Source organism: Colias croceus, chromosome 6, assembly GCF_905220415.1.
Source record: "Colias croceus chromosome 6, ilColCroc2.1".
NCBI lineage: Eukaryota > Metazoa > Arthropoda > Insecta > Lepidoptera > Pieridae > Colias > Colias croceus.
This window is the reverse complement of record NC_059542.1, coordinates 11544107-11561611: the sequence shown is the minus strand read 5'-3', so window position 1 is coordinate 11561611 and position 17505 is coordinate 11544107. Positions and strand designations below refer to the sequence as shown.

At 33.3% G+C, this 17505-nt stretch overlaps 2 protein-coding genes across 15 annotated transcripts in view; both read right to left on the bottom strand.

Moving 5' to 3' along the window:
• Window positions 1–2892: 2892 nt before the first annotated feature.
• LOC123692738 (uncharacterized protein ZK1073.1) overlaps window positions 2893–17505 on the bottom strand; it is a 48325-nt gene continuing 33712 nt past the window's right edge. For 12 of the 14 annotated variants that reach the window (XM_045637525.1, XM_045637526.1, XM_045637517.1 and 9 more), the window contains one exon: window positions 2895–4209. In XM_045637525.1, coding sequence (XP_045493481.1) covers window positions 4021–4209 — 189 coding nt within the window. In that variant the 3' untranslated portion in view covers window positions 2895–4020. Of the gene's footprint in view, window positions 4210–17505 lie in introns of all 14 variants that reach the window. The other 2 variants (XM_045637515.1, XM_045637518.1) reach the window with 2 other exon arrangements.
• Window positions 10264–12016, bottom strand: LOC123692739 (retinol dehydrogenase 12-like). Its single transcript, XM_045637529.1, has one exon. It carries the CDS (start codon window positions 11637–11639, stop codon window positions 10650–10652), a length of 990 nt encoding a protein of 329 aa, XP_045493485.1. The 5' UTR covers window positions 11640–12016; the 3' UTR covers window positions 10264–10649.

The window sequence follows — 17505 nt, the reverse complement described above, 5'->3', positions numbered from 1 at the left end:
TTAAAGGTATGAAAATGTCCGCAGAGGTCGGACGATGCTCAACTTGCCCAAAATATATTTATTTTATTTTATTAATCATGTCAGTAACATTGTTTTTTTTTATGCCACTCCCTCTTTCTTTGTCGAGTAAACTTGCGATTGGTATATATTTTTGATTCTTTTCTAAATTATCTAGCAAATACTAGACAGAGAAATTTGGATTTAAAATTTTTGAGTCAATTTTGGAAAATTGCGAGCCGTGGGTGTGCTTAATATTGTAAGCGTAATCGTTTTGTACGTCTGTATCGTTTATTGAAATGTTTAAAAAAGTTTTGATAGTGTTGTCTGTTTAATAAATGTATACTTTTGGAAATTTTGTTTTATTTGATAATTCATTTACGAATTTATAAGTTAGTAATCAAGGACACACCCCGGACACTCCATACAAAATGATTGTTTTGACAGTCACACTGTAGAGACTGCAAATGTGTGTGTTAACGCTTTATGGTTGGCACATTTGTGACTAGCGTAAAAAAAAATTCGCGTTTTTCTGATGAAATACATCCGTAAACAGCACAATATTTAACCATTTTCTACGAAAAACGATAATCACAAATCCAAAATAATAAAATTACTTAAATGTCAATTTGATTAATGTTGTCAATCTTCGTTGCGTTTCGTCTAAGACGTCGTTGGTATCGTCCTTGCGGGGAAATGGGTACCATAACATGTCTGATCGTGCGGGGTGAGGTAAGTGTTTAATTTTGGCGGGAGGCGGAGAGTGTCCGTTCTGTAGCGTTTAGCTACTATTATGTATTCTGTGACAAGGATAAAAATTAACTGCTATTTATCTTAGGGTCAGTCTGTGAACCCAACATTTCATTGACCGAATTTTTAAGGCTATAACAACAGGTCTGATATGGATACGCGCCTGTCTTTAAACGCAGTAGGAATTAAAGAATTAAAAACAATTATTATTAAATGCTTAATTAAGATCTACAATTTGCTTGTTATTCGGGTGAAATGTTAATTCATATTGGAATTCATAACATTTGTTTCCTTGAAAGTATTACATACCCTGGATCATTAAAAGCATTTTGTATGAGTACCTACCTACCTACCTAACCAAATAAGTTTTTCTTTTCATTAAGAGCCAGCGCGCACGAGCAACGTTCAACAAAATTCAACAACGTACCTAACCTAGTAACGACGACATAGAATAACATGATATTTTGTTTTGTTAGATCTGCACATTTGCTTAACTTTTTTCAATTACGATTATATATTTATAATAATAATGACCGACACAATTAATTTTAAGATTTCATTTTACTGATAAACCATTCTTAACATAATAAACAATTTATAAATTGAAGAACTGACGTCGCTACAATTTTGTGTCAATAAACCTTTTTTCTTTTTAAATACCAGAGATGTTACTCTAAGAGCCAGCGCGCACGAGCAACTTTGTCTCCGCAACTATTTTGTCTCCGCAACTATTTTGTCTCTCCCACCCATGGGCTAGTATGAAAGTGCGCGCACGTAGCGACGCAACTCCCCATACAAATTGATGGGAGAGACAAAATAGTTGCGGAGACAAAGTTGCTCGTGCGCGCTGGCTCTAAAAATCGAAATCCGACATCTAGAATCGAATGCATTGATTGCTTGTGAATAAAAATCATTATAAATTAATAAATTCGATTGACAAATGTTTCAAATCCGTATCGATTAATTCACTTTAATCGATGTTTTTAAGCAGATTACCTCTCTTCGAAGATAAAATTGATAGACGTCAAATGTTGCCTATTAAATTGGCTCGACTATAATTACTTATATGAGATCTCTGATCCACGGCTCTGATCATGTTAATTTTGATTTTTGAACTTAGTTCGAGGATTGATTTGATTCAATCGTCTCTACTCGAATAATGGGTACCTATAGTGATGAGCGTTTAAAAGTTTTGACCACGTCGCTGAATTTTCTATAGGAAACTTTTTTTTAAGCTTTTTTTACCCATATTTCAGTATTTTTATAGATACCTACTACTAGATGCACCAGATTGAAAAAGGTGTAGTATACCAATTTCAGCTTGGAAGAGAAAAACAGGGCAAGGAACAAGTAAATAATATAAACCACATTATATTTTGTATTTCATTATTACTGATAATAATATCTTGATGATAATAATTTATAATATCTTGACTTAATCTTCAAGCTACATTTTTAAATCTATAAATCATAACAATAAATAGCTAACTGTATTTCATACATATATTTTCATAACTAACTTACAATAATTACAGAATTAAAATAGAAAAAAAAAATGTTATGAATATGCCAAAACATTAGATTTAAGAGAACGGTGGGCTGTCCACATGCCTTTTTACATTACAAGGAAAAGGTATAAATAAATGAGTGGATTTTTAAGCTATTCCAAAATAAATTTCTGTATTCAATTACATACTTATAAATTAACGGTCAATGACTCATACAATTCTCATGTATTGCGATTGTTACATTATGCAAATGGCAATTATTATAATTGGGTATAATGAAAATTGAGTATTTGAATAAAAATTTTTTTTGTGCTAAATGGAAAGATTATATATATTAGTTTTATAACAAAACTATTCTTTTAATTTTTTTTTTGCAATAATTCAAAAGTTATTTCAAAATAAAAATTAGTCTTTGAATCCAGTACCCAAAACACACCGACACCTCCCGAAGCGTCACCCGGACGCGTGTGACGTCATAATGTTAGTTTTCACACATTGCAGTTGATAGAAAAACGTATACAACTAAAACATTTTGACGTCACATCTATGGTGACCAGTCATGGCGCGTTTATAGTCACGTGATTTTAATTTAAATTTCATCAATTTTTAATTGCTTATAATTAATTGAAAAAAAATTTTTTGGAGTTTTTTGCATTAAATATCAATATTATTAATAATAAGGTTTTAAAATAAATGAAAAAAAAATATTTTTTTGTTGTTCAAATACTCAATTATTTATAGCATTTTTTCAGAATACAGGTTTAATAATAATTCTTTACGTTCGTATTATTTTGATCATTTACTTAATAATACATATAAATAAAAATAGAAAAGCCATCATGTGCATTTGCTCAACAAAGTTCTACAGGGACTTTAAAATTTGCTTTTACTTTTTAAATTGGATTATAAAAGGGATTGAAATAAAAAAAAAAGATCAAATCTACAGTAAAAGGCAAAATTATACCATAAAATTATTCGTTATTATGATTACTATGCTTATAAATTTGTTATTTATATGCGTTTCATTTAACCAAAAGTTTGACACAATATGAATTCGTTTATAAGGAAAATGAAATATTTTGCATACAAAGAGCACTTTAAGAAAATGAATGCATGATTTTTAAAATAAAAAAATAAAACAATGGTAAATAATTACAGAACTAAATTGAAATATGTACTTAATTACTAACAAGAAAATGTACAACTAATATATTTTGCGTTTTTTTAGGACGCCTCAATGACATCATAATATTGTAATACATATATTTAATAAAATTTATAAATCTAAAACATACAACGTTCACACAACAAGTGACGACTAATAGCGACAAGCGAGCAAAATTAAAAAAAAAATAAGAACTTTTTCTAACCAGGGCCTAGTAAAACTAAGAGGTTTCTGATTTTAACAAATTTTCTCGACTTTCACAAAAATAATAAATAAATTTGAATTTGAAATAGTCTACATAAAAAACCCCATAGCATACATTCTCGCACGCCTGCCGCAATACCCGACCCAACAAACCTCAATCACACCATACACCTTACCAAACTCACACTACAGCCATAGTGCTAACATACAACTTCCTCGGCAGCAGCGTCTCCTCCACATTCGGTGTGACTAACAACCAGCACTGACCTCAAGGCTCAATCACACCGTCTTTTTACATCTCTACACTCTACTTACTCGATACCAACTCCGCCACAGTGTGATAGCCAGCACTGACCACAATCACACCGTCTTCCCCACACACAACTCGATCCCTCTCTACAACTTCCGTGGTGGTGGGGTCTCCGCAGTGTTCGGTGTGAGCGACAGCCTGCGGATATTCGGCTTGTCGTACTCTTCCATGGACATAGCGCGAGACATGCGTCTTTCCACGCCAGGTGGAGGTAGTGACGTCAGCAAGCCTTGCCCTTGGCAGAATAGCAGGAGAGATTGCGCTACTTTCGCGGGCTGGAAAATATTTTAATTTCTAAGTGTTAAAAAAGTGGAAATACATTTTAACCCAAGAGTAAATAGAGTAATCACAGGTATTATATAGAAAATATAGTATCTGTATAGAAAGGGAAAATGGTATATACCCCTGTACTTAATTAAACGGAAGTAAAAAAGAGTGTGTGTACTTATGTACACGCGTTAGAAGTTATACTTGTTTGGCGTATGGAAAAAATACTAGACAACTTGAACATAGTTATCAATTTTTATACCACCTAGAACTAACTTCATGCTGTTAAGGTTGTTGTAACAGTGAAACGATTTTGAGGATTTGGACGTTCTCCCCGCGCTAGCCAAGCACCCCCGCTTCATTTTTACGTGCGCAGAGCGCGAGCGTGATCCGCGCTATCGCAACTATCCGCTCGCGTCGCGTTCCGCAGCAGCTCGGGCATTTTTATTACCCGACTAAAAAGAAGGGTTATGTTTTTCGCGCCTATCTTTGTATGTATCTAATATTCTTTATACTCTGATATCTTCCGAACCACTGGATGGATTTCTTTATTTAGGGTATCGTTAGATTCGTCGTATTAGGCCAAGTTTTTTTAGATAGGTGACAATAAAAAAGAAAAATATGGGGTGCTAGACTAAAATACAAAAAAAAAATATTTTTCTGCAATACGGGTATCAAATTAAAGGTATCATAATAAGGATTCCAAAAAAGTGTATCATGCTTATATTACTTACAATAATAAAACAACATAGATTTATTTTTGTGAAATGAAATCAGTGATGATAGGTGAACGAAATTTTAAGAGAAAAGCGCCTGAAGGAAATGCAATTTTATTAACATTGTAATTTTTTCAGGTGCTATTAAAAACTTTATTTTACTTTTTTATACTGAATTTACTATTTTAATAGTTTAAAAAGGTAAAATTGTACTTTATAGGTCGTGGAGTTGAGAGTCGTAAATTTTTGAGTTACGAATTTTTGAAAATCGGAAAATATTAAAAATGTACTTTAAGGGCCGTCGAGTTGGACAACCAAAATTTTTTTGGAGAAAGGTCTATGCCGAAGTAACTGACCCGTAATATCTTAACCTGCGGAGATTTATAGTTTTTTAGAAATTAATTATTAAAGTTTCATAATTTTTCATACAATTTCGAGCAACCATCTTGACATTTGTTTTTTTTTTGTTGCGTTTCGTTACCTACGTACGTAGTTTTACCTACCTAAGTACGTTTTAACCTACGTTGTTTTTTTTTTGAGTGGAAATATCGCCCTAAAGTCGCTTCAAGAGTTAACCTAACACGCTCGTCGCTTCGCTCCTCGCTACCTATTTGAATACTAAAAGTAAAAGTTAATCGATTTTAAAAACTGAAGCAAGTGAGCTATAAAAATAACTATAAAATTGTTATAAAAACATTGTTATTTTGGCTAAAAACATTCAATAACATGTAAATTAATTAAATAAAAAAAATCATGGGTATAAGAGTTGTACTTGCAAAAACGAAACGCAACAAAAAAAAAACAAATGTCAAGATGGTTGCTCGAAATTGCATGAAAAATTATGAAACTTTAATTATTAATTTCTAAAAAACTATAAGTCTCCGCAGGTTAAGATTTTACATGTCAGTTACTTAGGCATAGACCTTTCTCCAAAAAAATTTTGGTTGCCCAACTCGACGGCCCTTAAAGTACATTTTAGCCCGGAAAATAAGTAAGTATAGAAAGTTACTCCATCTTATTTTTGTTACGCATATTTATTGTTTTGACTTCAGAATGGCGGGACCACTTTGTTTATAGAATATCTTGAAATCCTGTTAGAGTAGAAGTTTTTTAGGAAAGTATAAAATAGTACCTAATAATTATGCACTACTAGATTTCCGCCCGCGGCTTATCCGCATAGTTCCCGTTCCCGTGAGATTTTCGGGATAAAAACTGTCCTATGTGTTAATCCAAGTTACCCTCTATATGTGTGCTAAATTTCATTGTAATCGGTTCAGTAGTTTTTACGTGAAAGAGTAACAAACATCCATACATCCATACAAACTTTCGAATATTAGTAGGAACTAGGATTATAGATACACTAGATTTCCGCCCGCGGCTTCGCCCGCGTTTGCAAAGGAAAACCCGCATAGTTCCCGTTCCCGTGGGATTTCCGGGATAAAAACTATCCTATGTGTTAATCCAAGTTACCCTCTATATGTGTGCTAAATTTCATTGTAATCGGTTCAGTAGTTTTTACGTGAAAGAGTAACAAACATCCATACATCCATACATCCATACTTACAAACTTTCGCATTTATAATATTAGTAGGATAATTTTCAAAATGCCTGAGGAAGTCCCGCCATCTTGACGTAACGGGTGTAGGGTGTAGGGCTTTGACCTACTAAGCTAATCAATGTGCACTAAAAAGCATAAAATAAAAAAGTTGTTAAAAAACCCGATTGAGAAAAAAACAAGTTCAAAACAAGATTTCTAATAGAAAACATAGTTAGTAGCAGGCGGGCACATATTCGCAAACATAGTTAAAATAAAACTTAACTATGTGAAACCACGCGCACGCACAAAATTGGCCAAAAAAAATTGCACAATATTGCCATCCACAATCAGGCAAAATACAATTTTAGAGAATGAGCAGCACAACCTCCTCGTCCGACAGTTCGAGCTACAGTGCCGCCCGTCGCCTGCGCACGGACCCGCTCATTTCATTTCATTTAGAAAACAGTAAATAATTATTTGTAGCTCACTAAGAACTTGCATTGTCTCGCCAAACGTACAATTTATGACAATCACCTTTTAAAATATTATTGTGAAAGAAAAATAGCAAAACTCCATACCGTTTAGACGGAGTTACGAAAATTCAAACAAGAAATGCTCCACTTTGGAATATTTTTTCGGACATTATTTTTATAGATAGAATTATTTCAAACGTTGAAATTAAAGTTTAAGGTCTAATAAGTAACATATATTTTTTTTGGACATTTATATTCACTAACCGAAGAGTAGTTAGACGAAGAAAACAGGCAATTGGCAGTAAGTAGCCCCTTAAATTTAGGTGTCGGTGTGCGCGCGCATCGTAAAAAATTAAAAATTCACTCGCATCATTCTTCTCCATCGCGCCAAAAGAAGTATTATGACGTCCGGTTTTTTGAGCCTTTTTAAAAACAATAGACATTTAACAAAAAATATCGGTTAATATCGGTAATTCACGACTCAACATTAAATAAGTATGAAAAAAAAATATTTGTTTCCGCCACTAGGGAAATCGAATTCAAAAGATGAAATAAAGCAAGAATAAAGCTGTTCAATTTAAATTTAAAATTGATTTATTCAAGCAGACATTTATTCAATTTTATTATAAACTGAACAGGTTTTTAAAATAAATGTTAGAAATACAATCCTCAACATACTAACAACGTACCTAAATTACTATCCAGGTGTAATTTTTTTTATCTTGTATACCTACAAGATTTTTTTTTTAGTGTATGATTGGAATACCGGATAACTTATAACATCTCTTCATTTACGTAATGTGAGGTAATATGTGCTAATTTTTATCGCAAACAAAAAACATCAATTCTAAAAAAAGATACGATATTCGATATGCTAATAGGATAATAAATAACCTTTGATTATTTGCACGGCTAGTTCAAAACAAATATTATGCAAGACGTGTCATAAATAAACAGTTTTATAAATCCTGACTGGATTTTACTTACAAGCAAATATTTATTTAGGCTCAGTGTATACGCGATAGACTTTAAATATATATATATATATATATACTAGTGATCCGCCCCGGCTTCGCCCGTGGTACCTACATGTTTAAACTATCCTATCTCTCAAGTTAGATCGAACTACACATAGTGTGCGAATTTTATTATAATCGGTTAAGTGGTTTAGGATTCCATTGAGGACAAACATTGTGACACGAGATTTATATATATTAGATATATATATATATATTTTTAAATAATTATATACCTAATTATCTACAAACTGGCCGGGTCAGTCATGCCTATCTTCGCGCTAATTATCAAAAAATTTTTTGGGACTCTCATTCTTCATTTTTTCAAATATCATTTTTTCTTTCCTAACACCCTAACTATTGCTGACAATAGTTTTGAAAACAACAATCTGAATTATTGGTTTCAAAACAGTCCAGCTATGCACGCGTGATGCTGTGGCCTGTGACCAAGCGTAGAGTGAACAGGTACCTTCTAGGGAAGCGCGTTCCATCTTAGACTACATCTCAGCTTAACATCAGGCGAGATTGTGGTCAAGGGCTTCCCTATTACCAATAAAAAATAAAAAAAAATAGTACTACTTACTTGAAATATTATAATCGAAAAAAATTATTATGCTGTTCGTATTCGGAAAAATAAATAGCGTAATTTATTCGTTAGATCATATCACGTCAGGATCCATTGTTTATTTTTAAACAAACCAATTAATAATAAAACACTTAAACATTACATTGTAAATTTTCTTTAACAATTGCAGTCATTATCTGTAATAAACAAGGAAAGATTTTTATTTTACATTTTTAATAAATTTCAATTTTTATGATACCTAATACTAGCTTACCGCCCGCGGCTTCGCCCGCTTTGTCTAAAACCTAATAAATTATATACTAAAACCTTCCTCTTCAATCACTCTATCTATAAAAAAAAACCGCATCAAAATCCGTTGCGTAGTTTTAAAGATTTAAGCGTACAAAGGGACATAGGGACAGAGAAAGCGACTTTGTTTTGTACTATGTAGTGACTGGCCGGTTGACTTGGTTGGTAGTGACCGTGCCTGCCAAGCCACTGGTCGTGGGTTCGATTCCCACCGGGGTAAATATTTGTGTGATGAACATAAGTGTTTGCTCTGTAAGCTTTAGTTTGGGATCAGATCGTTCCGTGTGTGAAAATCGTCCCGAAATATTTATGTCCGTGATTTTGATTAGGTTTTTTTATTGATAGATATTATTGAAAACTACGTAACGGATTGAACTACCTATTGGAATCCGATCCAGAACCTTCGATTATTATTCGAACTACCATGCTAAAAAGCAAAACAAACAAGATGTACTACTTTTACCTTGTACTTACGAGTTTTTATTATTATTATTTTTTAATTTAAAGGATAGGTAGGTACTAACCTAATTGACAACTCAAAAGGAACCCAACCTTTACGTTTTAGTCATTTATATTATGCTAAAAGGTAAATATTCTTAATGATCGGTTTTCAGGGGCACCACGACTCATTACATAATTATAAATTGGACATGATTCATTGACATTAGGTATAATAAATTATGAATTTATTATTACATTGAGGCGTTTAAAAACGCATTATTGTATAATTTTAATTTTGCATAAACACAATACATTGTCTAGGTACCTAAGCAGCCCAAATATAAATTAAAGTTGAATATTTGACTATTATAACATAGTAATAAAACAAAGAGGATAATTGGAATTATTAAAATTAATAATAATAATCATTTCTCTATCACTTCACTAGTAGATAATAGGTAGGTAATATAATATACCTACCGAAATATTTCTTTTCTGGAATTTTTGTGTTTAAAAAATAATAAACATTTTCACTTTTGCATTTAGTAAGAACAGTCCTACTAATATTATAAATGCGAAAGTTTGTGAGGATATGTGTGTGTGTGTGTGTGTTTGTGACTCTTTCACGCAAATACTACTAAACTGATTACAATGAATTTTAGCACACACATATAGAGGGTAACTTGGATTTACACATAGGATAGGTTTCATCCCGGAAATCCCACGGGAACTGGAACTATGCGGGTTTTTCTTTCAAAACGCGGGCGAAGCCGCGGGCGGAAAGCTAGTATCATATTATTTGCGGCAGCCTTTATTGATACGTAATGTTCAAAGTATATGTGATTAGAAGAATAAACAACAGAACAGTAAATTATTTACAGATAACAATAAATCAGCAAAATTATGAATTGTGTATAATTTATAAATTTCTTACCAGTCATTTGATAGTGGTATATATTTATTAAAGTAAATACATAATACATAATTTGATTTCGCTCACTTGAATCGTTTAATAAAGAGATATCGAATACAAGCATTTTATTATTATATTTACAGTTAGTAGTTACCCTATTACAATAATAAAGTCGAAACTTAAATTAATATTACGTGGTCATGACCAGACTTAATATATTATATTTTTCCATACATTGGATTTACATACAATATTTTTTTTTTGTTAAATTTCGATAACAAAAATAATATTGTATGTTAATAATACTTTACATGACAATCATCTCAATCACAAGAACACAGAAACGCAATCATAATATCACCGACATTACATAGTTAATCACAGAAGCTTCCAAGGATATACTCAAACATACTTTACAATCAAAGTAAAGATTTGTGTAAAACTGCACACCACAAGATCCCTAAATCACAGAAAGTTACTACAACGGCTTGAAACACTGTTCAACTTCATCCTTGCCCAGTCTTACGAGACGAACCGACTCTTCCCAGAGCTGTTCAGCTATCTTATCATTATAGGCCAAGCTCTTCGCACGAGATAGTCTACAATTCTTGAAGAACTCCCCGCTCACTTCCCCAGCCTTCTTATCCAACGCCACGTGTATCGCGGTCTGCGCCCCCTCCCACGGAGTCTTGAAGAAGTTCTTGAAGAAAACTGTTATTATCGTCCCAAGAAAACTTCCGACACAATTAAATATCGTCGTCCCCACCGCCCCGGGGTCGACGCAGTTGATCACAACATTAGCGTTATCTAATTTCTTTGTTAGCTCTCGAGCGAACAATATTAAACATAGCTTGCTGTTCCCATACAACTGGATGCCGTTCCAGTATTTCAGGCTGTTCATGTGGTCGAAGTTAACTACACCAATATTATGTAAAATAGACGATGTGTTAACTACTCTAGCGGGCTCCGCGCTCTTTCCCGTTTTTAATAATAAAGGTAACAGAAGTAAAGTGAGCAGGAATTGTCCAAAATAGTTCACTTGCATTATAAAGTGCATTCCATCTTTCGTCAAGAAGTCGAAACCGATTCCGATGCCGGCGTTGTTGATTAAAATATCCAAACGTTGTTCATTCTGTAATATGTCAGCGACGAATTTGCGTATCGACGAGAGGGAAGAAAGGTCTAATAATTTGAAGAAAACTTTCTCATTACCGGTGCGCTCGATAATTTGTTTTCGGCCTTTAGTTCCTTCGTCGATGAAAGGGCAGGCGACTATAACTCGCGCGCCTCGGCTTGCGAAATCGGTCGCAATCCGCAGGCCCATACCGGACGTGCCTCCGGTGACGATGACCGTTTTCCCTTCGAGGTTCTTCTTGGATTTGCAGAGCGCATTTGTATTTTTCTGCCACAGTCCCACGAGGACCGCGACGATCGCGGTCAATAATAAAATGTAAGCCACAGCCAGCATTGTTACGCGCCGGGCGATCGAAACTTAAGTGCGGTATTCACTGTATAGTTTCATTTATATTCACGTGTCCTCATGAACTTCAAATAAAAACTCAGTGTAGCGTTTGTTTTCGTTTATCACAAGTGGCAATTTTGAACCCACACTCCACGCGGAAGCCCTTGTAAACTGTCGTTTTAACACTCACGTCACTGATCGATATATTATATTTCACAAAATATATGCACTCTGTATTCGATGTATTGTAAAGTATGTCAGGCGACGCAACGGCGAATAACTGGCAATGTGAGGGCCTATTGCTTTCGCGTGTGATGCAAGCCACACTCGGCTTATTGCATCGTTCACCCAAGTAGCCAATATGAAACTAACTAAAACCAACATTTTCTAAACTATGTATAAGGACGGCGCAGGCGGACTAAAGCAATTATTGTAATGTACGTAAATTAATGCGAAAATAATACATAGATAGTTCGTATTCGTTTCCACAAATTTTATTTTTGCACTACTTACGTAGGTATCTACTTAATTTTATTTATACACTAGCATACCGCCCGCGGCTTCGCCTGCTTTGTCTAAAACCTAATAATTTATATACTAAAACTTTTATAAACTAAAATCACTCTATCTATTAAAAAAATAATCGCATCAAAATCCCTTTCGTAGTTTTAAAGATTTAAGCATACAAAGGGACAGAGAAAGCGACTTTGTTTTACATATCTACGTAATAGAGATATCAGATAAGATTTGACGAGTTCATAATAACTGGGATATATTATTTTGGAAAAATGATGTCTTTTCCGTATTTTAAAACTTTCCTACCATAGCTGTGACGTCAATAACGTTTTTACGGCTATCACACATCTGGACAATAATTATATTGAAAACTAGCTTCCGCCCGCGACTCCGTCCGCACGGATGTCGGTCTTCGCGTGGATGGTTTATTTCTCCATTTAGAGTAGGTACCTACCTCTGACAATAACATCTTATAAATATCTATTGGACCCAATTCCCAAATACGGCTAGGCCTATAAAAATACGCAACGTGTGTTCGCGGTTCTACGGAACAACGTCTATGGATAAAACTGAAAAATTAAGATTAATTTTTTTCTACGTATTTTTCCAGGATAAAAAGTATCCTATTTTACGCCCAGGATGTATATGTTTATCAGAAGTACCATGCTCTTTTAAATAAACTGTAGCACTGAATATCTTTTTATCGAACACTCTAAATGATTTGCAATTTTCCTGTAACTCCAGTTTTTGTCAAAATGTAAACTTAAAATTATTTTTCTTGTTGATGGGAAACAAATCTTACTTTTACCCATTTATACTGCAAAGCAAATTAATTTTCAGAAACTTTTAGATGGAATGTTTAAAAAACGGTGCAAATATTTGTAGAAGAAAAAAATATTGGCGGCATTTCAACAGGTTTTGACTTTGGAACACTCGAACCATGCTGTTTCTAATTTGTTGTCCAGACTGAAAATACTCGGAAATCAGACTTCACTTAAAGTTGTTTAATTTTATTAATTTAAGCTAACGTTTGATTAAAATTAAGCAATTTCTTATAAAACTAGATAAACGGGTGTTCTATTACATATGAAATAATACTTAATCTCTAATACGTTAATACATAAATGTTAAATGAATTTGATGACTACTTCATCCTGTTACGTGTTTCTAATTAAACGTTCACCACTGTATATATAATTATGTATAGATGTATTGCTTAAAAACGAATTGTTTGTTGGCTTTGATTAGCTATAAATATGATAAATGATACCTATAAGGACATAATTTAATCTATAGTCAAACCAATAAAAACCCAGTTTTTAAGTAAGTAGGTAACTAGGTACATGATTGTTTTAATTAAACACACGGGGTTTAGGTACTACCGGAACTGTCAGCGACGTGTTTTTGGTACCTACTGAATTCAAAATTCATTTTTATTTTAAAAATAACTTTAATAAAAATACCGTTTTGCTATAAATTTTGTATATTATGATCTTTCCAATAACCACAAAAATAATAATTCACTCAATTGGTTATGAACCTGCATTTCCGCATTACGTAACCTACTTCTTATCTAGCCAAGTGCCCCTATTCGATTGTATTTTTCATTTTTGTTTATCTTCGCAGCATTTGCGCGATTTATAAATATAACTTTCATATATTTTTTGTGTCATAAATACCTACTTACATATTTTTTGTTATTGACGTATTTCTTTTGAAAAAAGTACAGTTGTTCCACGAAGAGGAAATAAAGTATTATTTTATTCAAAAATACACAGCAAAAAATATAAAACATTTAATGGCATCTTATTCTTGTTTTCCAAATAGGGAAATTATTATTACGTAACTAAAAAATGTTCAGACCTTTTGGTTTTTATGATATTATAAGGTAGGTATACACTGTATATAGAAAGGAATGGTTCCTGCTCTATTAAAAAATCTATGATACATTTATATTACCTCTATAATACCCAGCCAGATAAACTATGTTATTAAAGATGTGTATCAGACAGACAAAAACCAAAAAAATAAGGCTAGGCAATCGATTTGCGTCATACATTTTTTTGCGTAGGTACTGTGAAGTATAAACATAGATAATAAATAGTTTTCATTTCATATATTATCTGTTGTCACTTTGATTCTTTGACACTTGTACGATTGCATTATTATTCATTGTTCGTTGTTCAATAAAACCGCTCATCATATTTTCTCGGACCTTTTATTTAACAATCACTACGTTGCATGGTGTCAGAAGCGGTTGTAAAGTATGTAATAAGAAAATATATGAGAAAGCTGTGAAATGACGACATCCGACGCAGTGGCTGGAATAAAGCCGCCAGCTAACCTACAATTAATTGACGCCGACAAGTCAACGTGTTGGACAAGGTGGGTGCAACAATTTGACTGGTGTGCCACAGCAATACAATTAGACAAAAAACCAGCCGCAATCCAGGCAGCAACTTTTATGGCGGTCATAGGCCCAGACGCCATCGAAATATTTAACAGTTTTAACCTTGTCGACGCGGAAAAAAATGATATTGAAATCATTAAAAATAAATTCAAAGAATATTTCGCGCCGAAAAAGAACATATCTTTTGAACGATATGTATTCTTTAAGATCGAACAAAACGAGGACGAAGTATTTAATGAATTTTTAATCAAAATAAAAACTCAAGCAAGTAAATGCGAATTTAACAACTTACTGGATGAAATGATAAAGGATAAAATCGTTTTTGGAATTAGATCAAATCAGGTTAGAGAAAAATTACTAACGGAAGAAAATTTAGACTTGACAAAAGCAATAACGATCTGCAAAACTAGTGAACAAGCATCTAAACAATTAGATGAATTTGATAGTAAAAATAAAGTTTTTGCTGTGAAAAATAAAAGATCTAACGAAAACAAGACTTTTGACTGCCGAAGATGTGGTACTAACCATAAAAGTAGAGAGTGCCCAGCTTTTAACAAATCTTGTACCAAATGTTCCAAACAGGGTCATTTTGCTAATATGTGTCGCACAAAAATGAAACATAATAATTACAAACAGAAAAATAGAGTAAACGCAGTAGAAGAAAGCTCTCAATCCGAAGATGAAGTGTATATATCCGCTATAAGGTCTGGAGAAAAGAAAAACTGGACAGAAAAATTACAAGTTGGCAATTTAAGGATTACAGTCAAACTAGACACAGGAGCATTTATTAATTTATTATTGCAAAATTTAATAAGCTACACAGAAGACAAGATGGCAGTTCTAGGTGAAACAGAGCTACTATGTAAATTAAAGAATGAAGAAACAAAAATAATATTCAAAGTAGTTGAAGAAAAAGTTTCTCCAATCCTAGGACTTGAGACCTGTGAAAAATTAGGACTTGTCGCAAGAGTCAAAACATTGAAGGTGAGCCAATATACTGATAATATATTTGAAGGATTAGGCTGTTATAAAGATTATGTGTATGATATTGACCTAATTGAGAACCCAAAGCTTGAGATTAAACCGTCAAGAAGAGTACCCCATGCTATAAGAGCCGAAGTTAAGCAAGAACTTGACAGGATGGTAAAGTTAGATGTCATAAAACCAGAAACGGAGCCAACTCCTGCTGTGAGTCCTATGGTAGTTGTCAGACAAAAGGACAAAATAAGAATCTGTATAGATCCATCAGATGTCAATAAAAATATCCTCAGACGTCATTTTCCACTCACGACTATAGAAGAAATTTCAGCTGATATTCAAGGTTCTAAATTCTTTGCATTATTAGACTGCACAAAGGGGTTCTGGCAAATTAGACTATCAGAAAGAACACAAAAAATATTAACATTCGCTACCCCATGGGGAAGATATTCTTTCAAGAGACTTCCGTTTGGAGTTTCATCAGCACCAGAAATATTCCAAGAAATATTAACAAATCTACTCAGTAATATAAAAAATGTGAGAGTATCGATCGATGATATTTTTATACATGCAAAAACTAAAGAAGAACTACGCAAAACTGTTGACAAAGTCATTGAAATATTAAAGAAATCTGGCTTCAAACTTAACAAAGACAAGTGCATCTTTGAAGCAACCAAGATAAAATTTCTGGGACACATTATTTCAGCTAAAGGTTTAGAAGCAGACCCAGGCAAAGTAGAAGCTATTCAGGCAATGAAAAAACCTACAAATAAAACCGAGTTACAGAGACTGTTAGGAATGATTACATATCTCAATAAATTTATCCCTAACATGTCGGATTTGACAAATCCACTTAGAGACCTGTTACACAAGAATACAAGCTTTACATGGGAAATTCATCATGAAAAAGCTCTTGATAAAATAAAACAAGTGCTTCAAAATCCCCCAGTATTGAGACTATATGATGTCAACAAACCTGTAACATTGTCTGTAGATGCAAGCTCAAAAAATCTCGGAGCTGCACTTCTCCAAGAAGGACAACCAGTAGCCTATGGAGCAAGAGCATTGACCAAATCTGAACAGAATTATCCACAGATAGAAAAAGAAGCGCTCGCCATACTGTTTGGATGTAAGAAATTTCATGAATATGTTTATGGTAAACAACTGACAGTAGAATCCGACCATAAACCACTAGAGACAATATTTAAGAAAAACATACAATCAGCCCCCGCAAGACTTCAACGAATAATGTTTAACTTAGCACCATACTCACCCAAGGTATTATTCAAAAAGGGAACTGAAATTCCATTAGCAGACTTCCTTAGTCGAGACTGTGATGCGTCTAACTTGAGATATGATCCAGAAGAAAACTTAAAAATCGCAGTTATACTACCTATGTCTCTAGATGCTAAAGAAGAATTAATTAAGGCTACTAAAGAAGATCAACATTTACAGTTACTAATGAAGACTATAAAGCAAGGATTTCCTGAAACCATGAAAGAACTACCTACAGAACTACAACACTATTTTAACTTTAAAGAAGAATTGAGCTATCTGAAAGGAATTATATTCAAAGGTGATAAGATTGTTGTTCCGGCATCACAAATCCCTAAAATGTTAAAAAATATTCATCAAGGACATCTTGGTATACACAGCTGTTTGAGAAGAGCTCGACAATTTCTTTATTGGAAAGGACAATATAATGATATCATAAAGCTAGTTAAAGGGTGCACCGTCTGCGAACAAACACAAAGAGATAACATTAAAGACACAGTCTTAGTTAAAAAGCTTCCTACACTTCCATGGCAAATAATTGCTTCAGATTTATTTGAATTAAAAGGAAAAACTTACCTTGTTATATGTGACAGCTACTCTGGATATATTGATTTTCAAGAGCTAAAAAGCCAGTCGTCATATGAAGTGATTGAACAACTTAAAAGATGGTTTTCTACCCATGGTATACCAGAA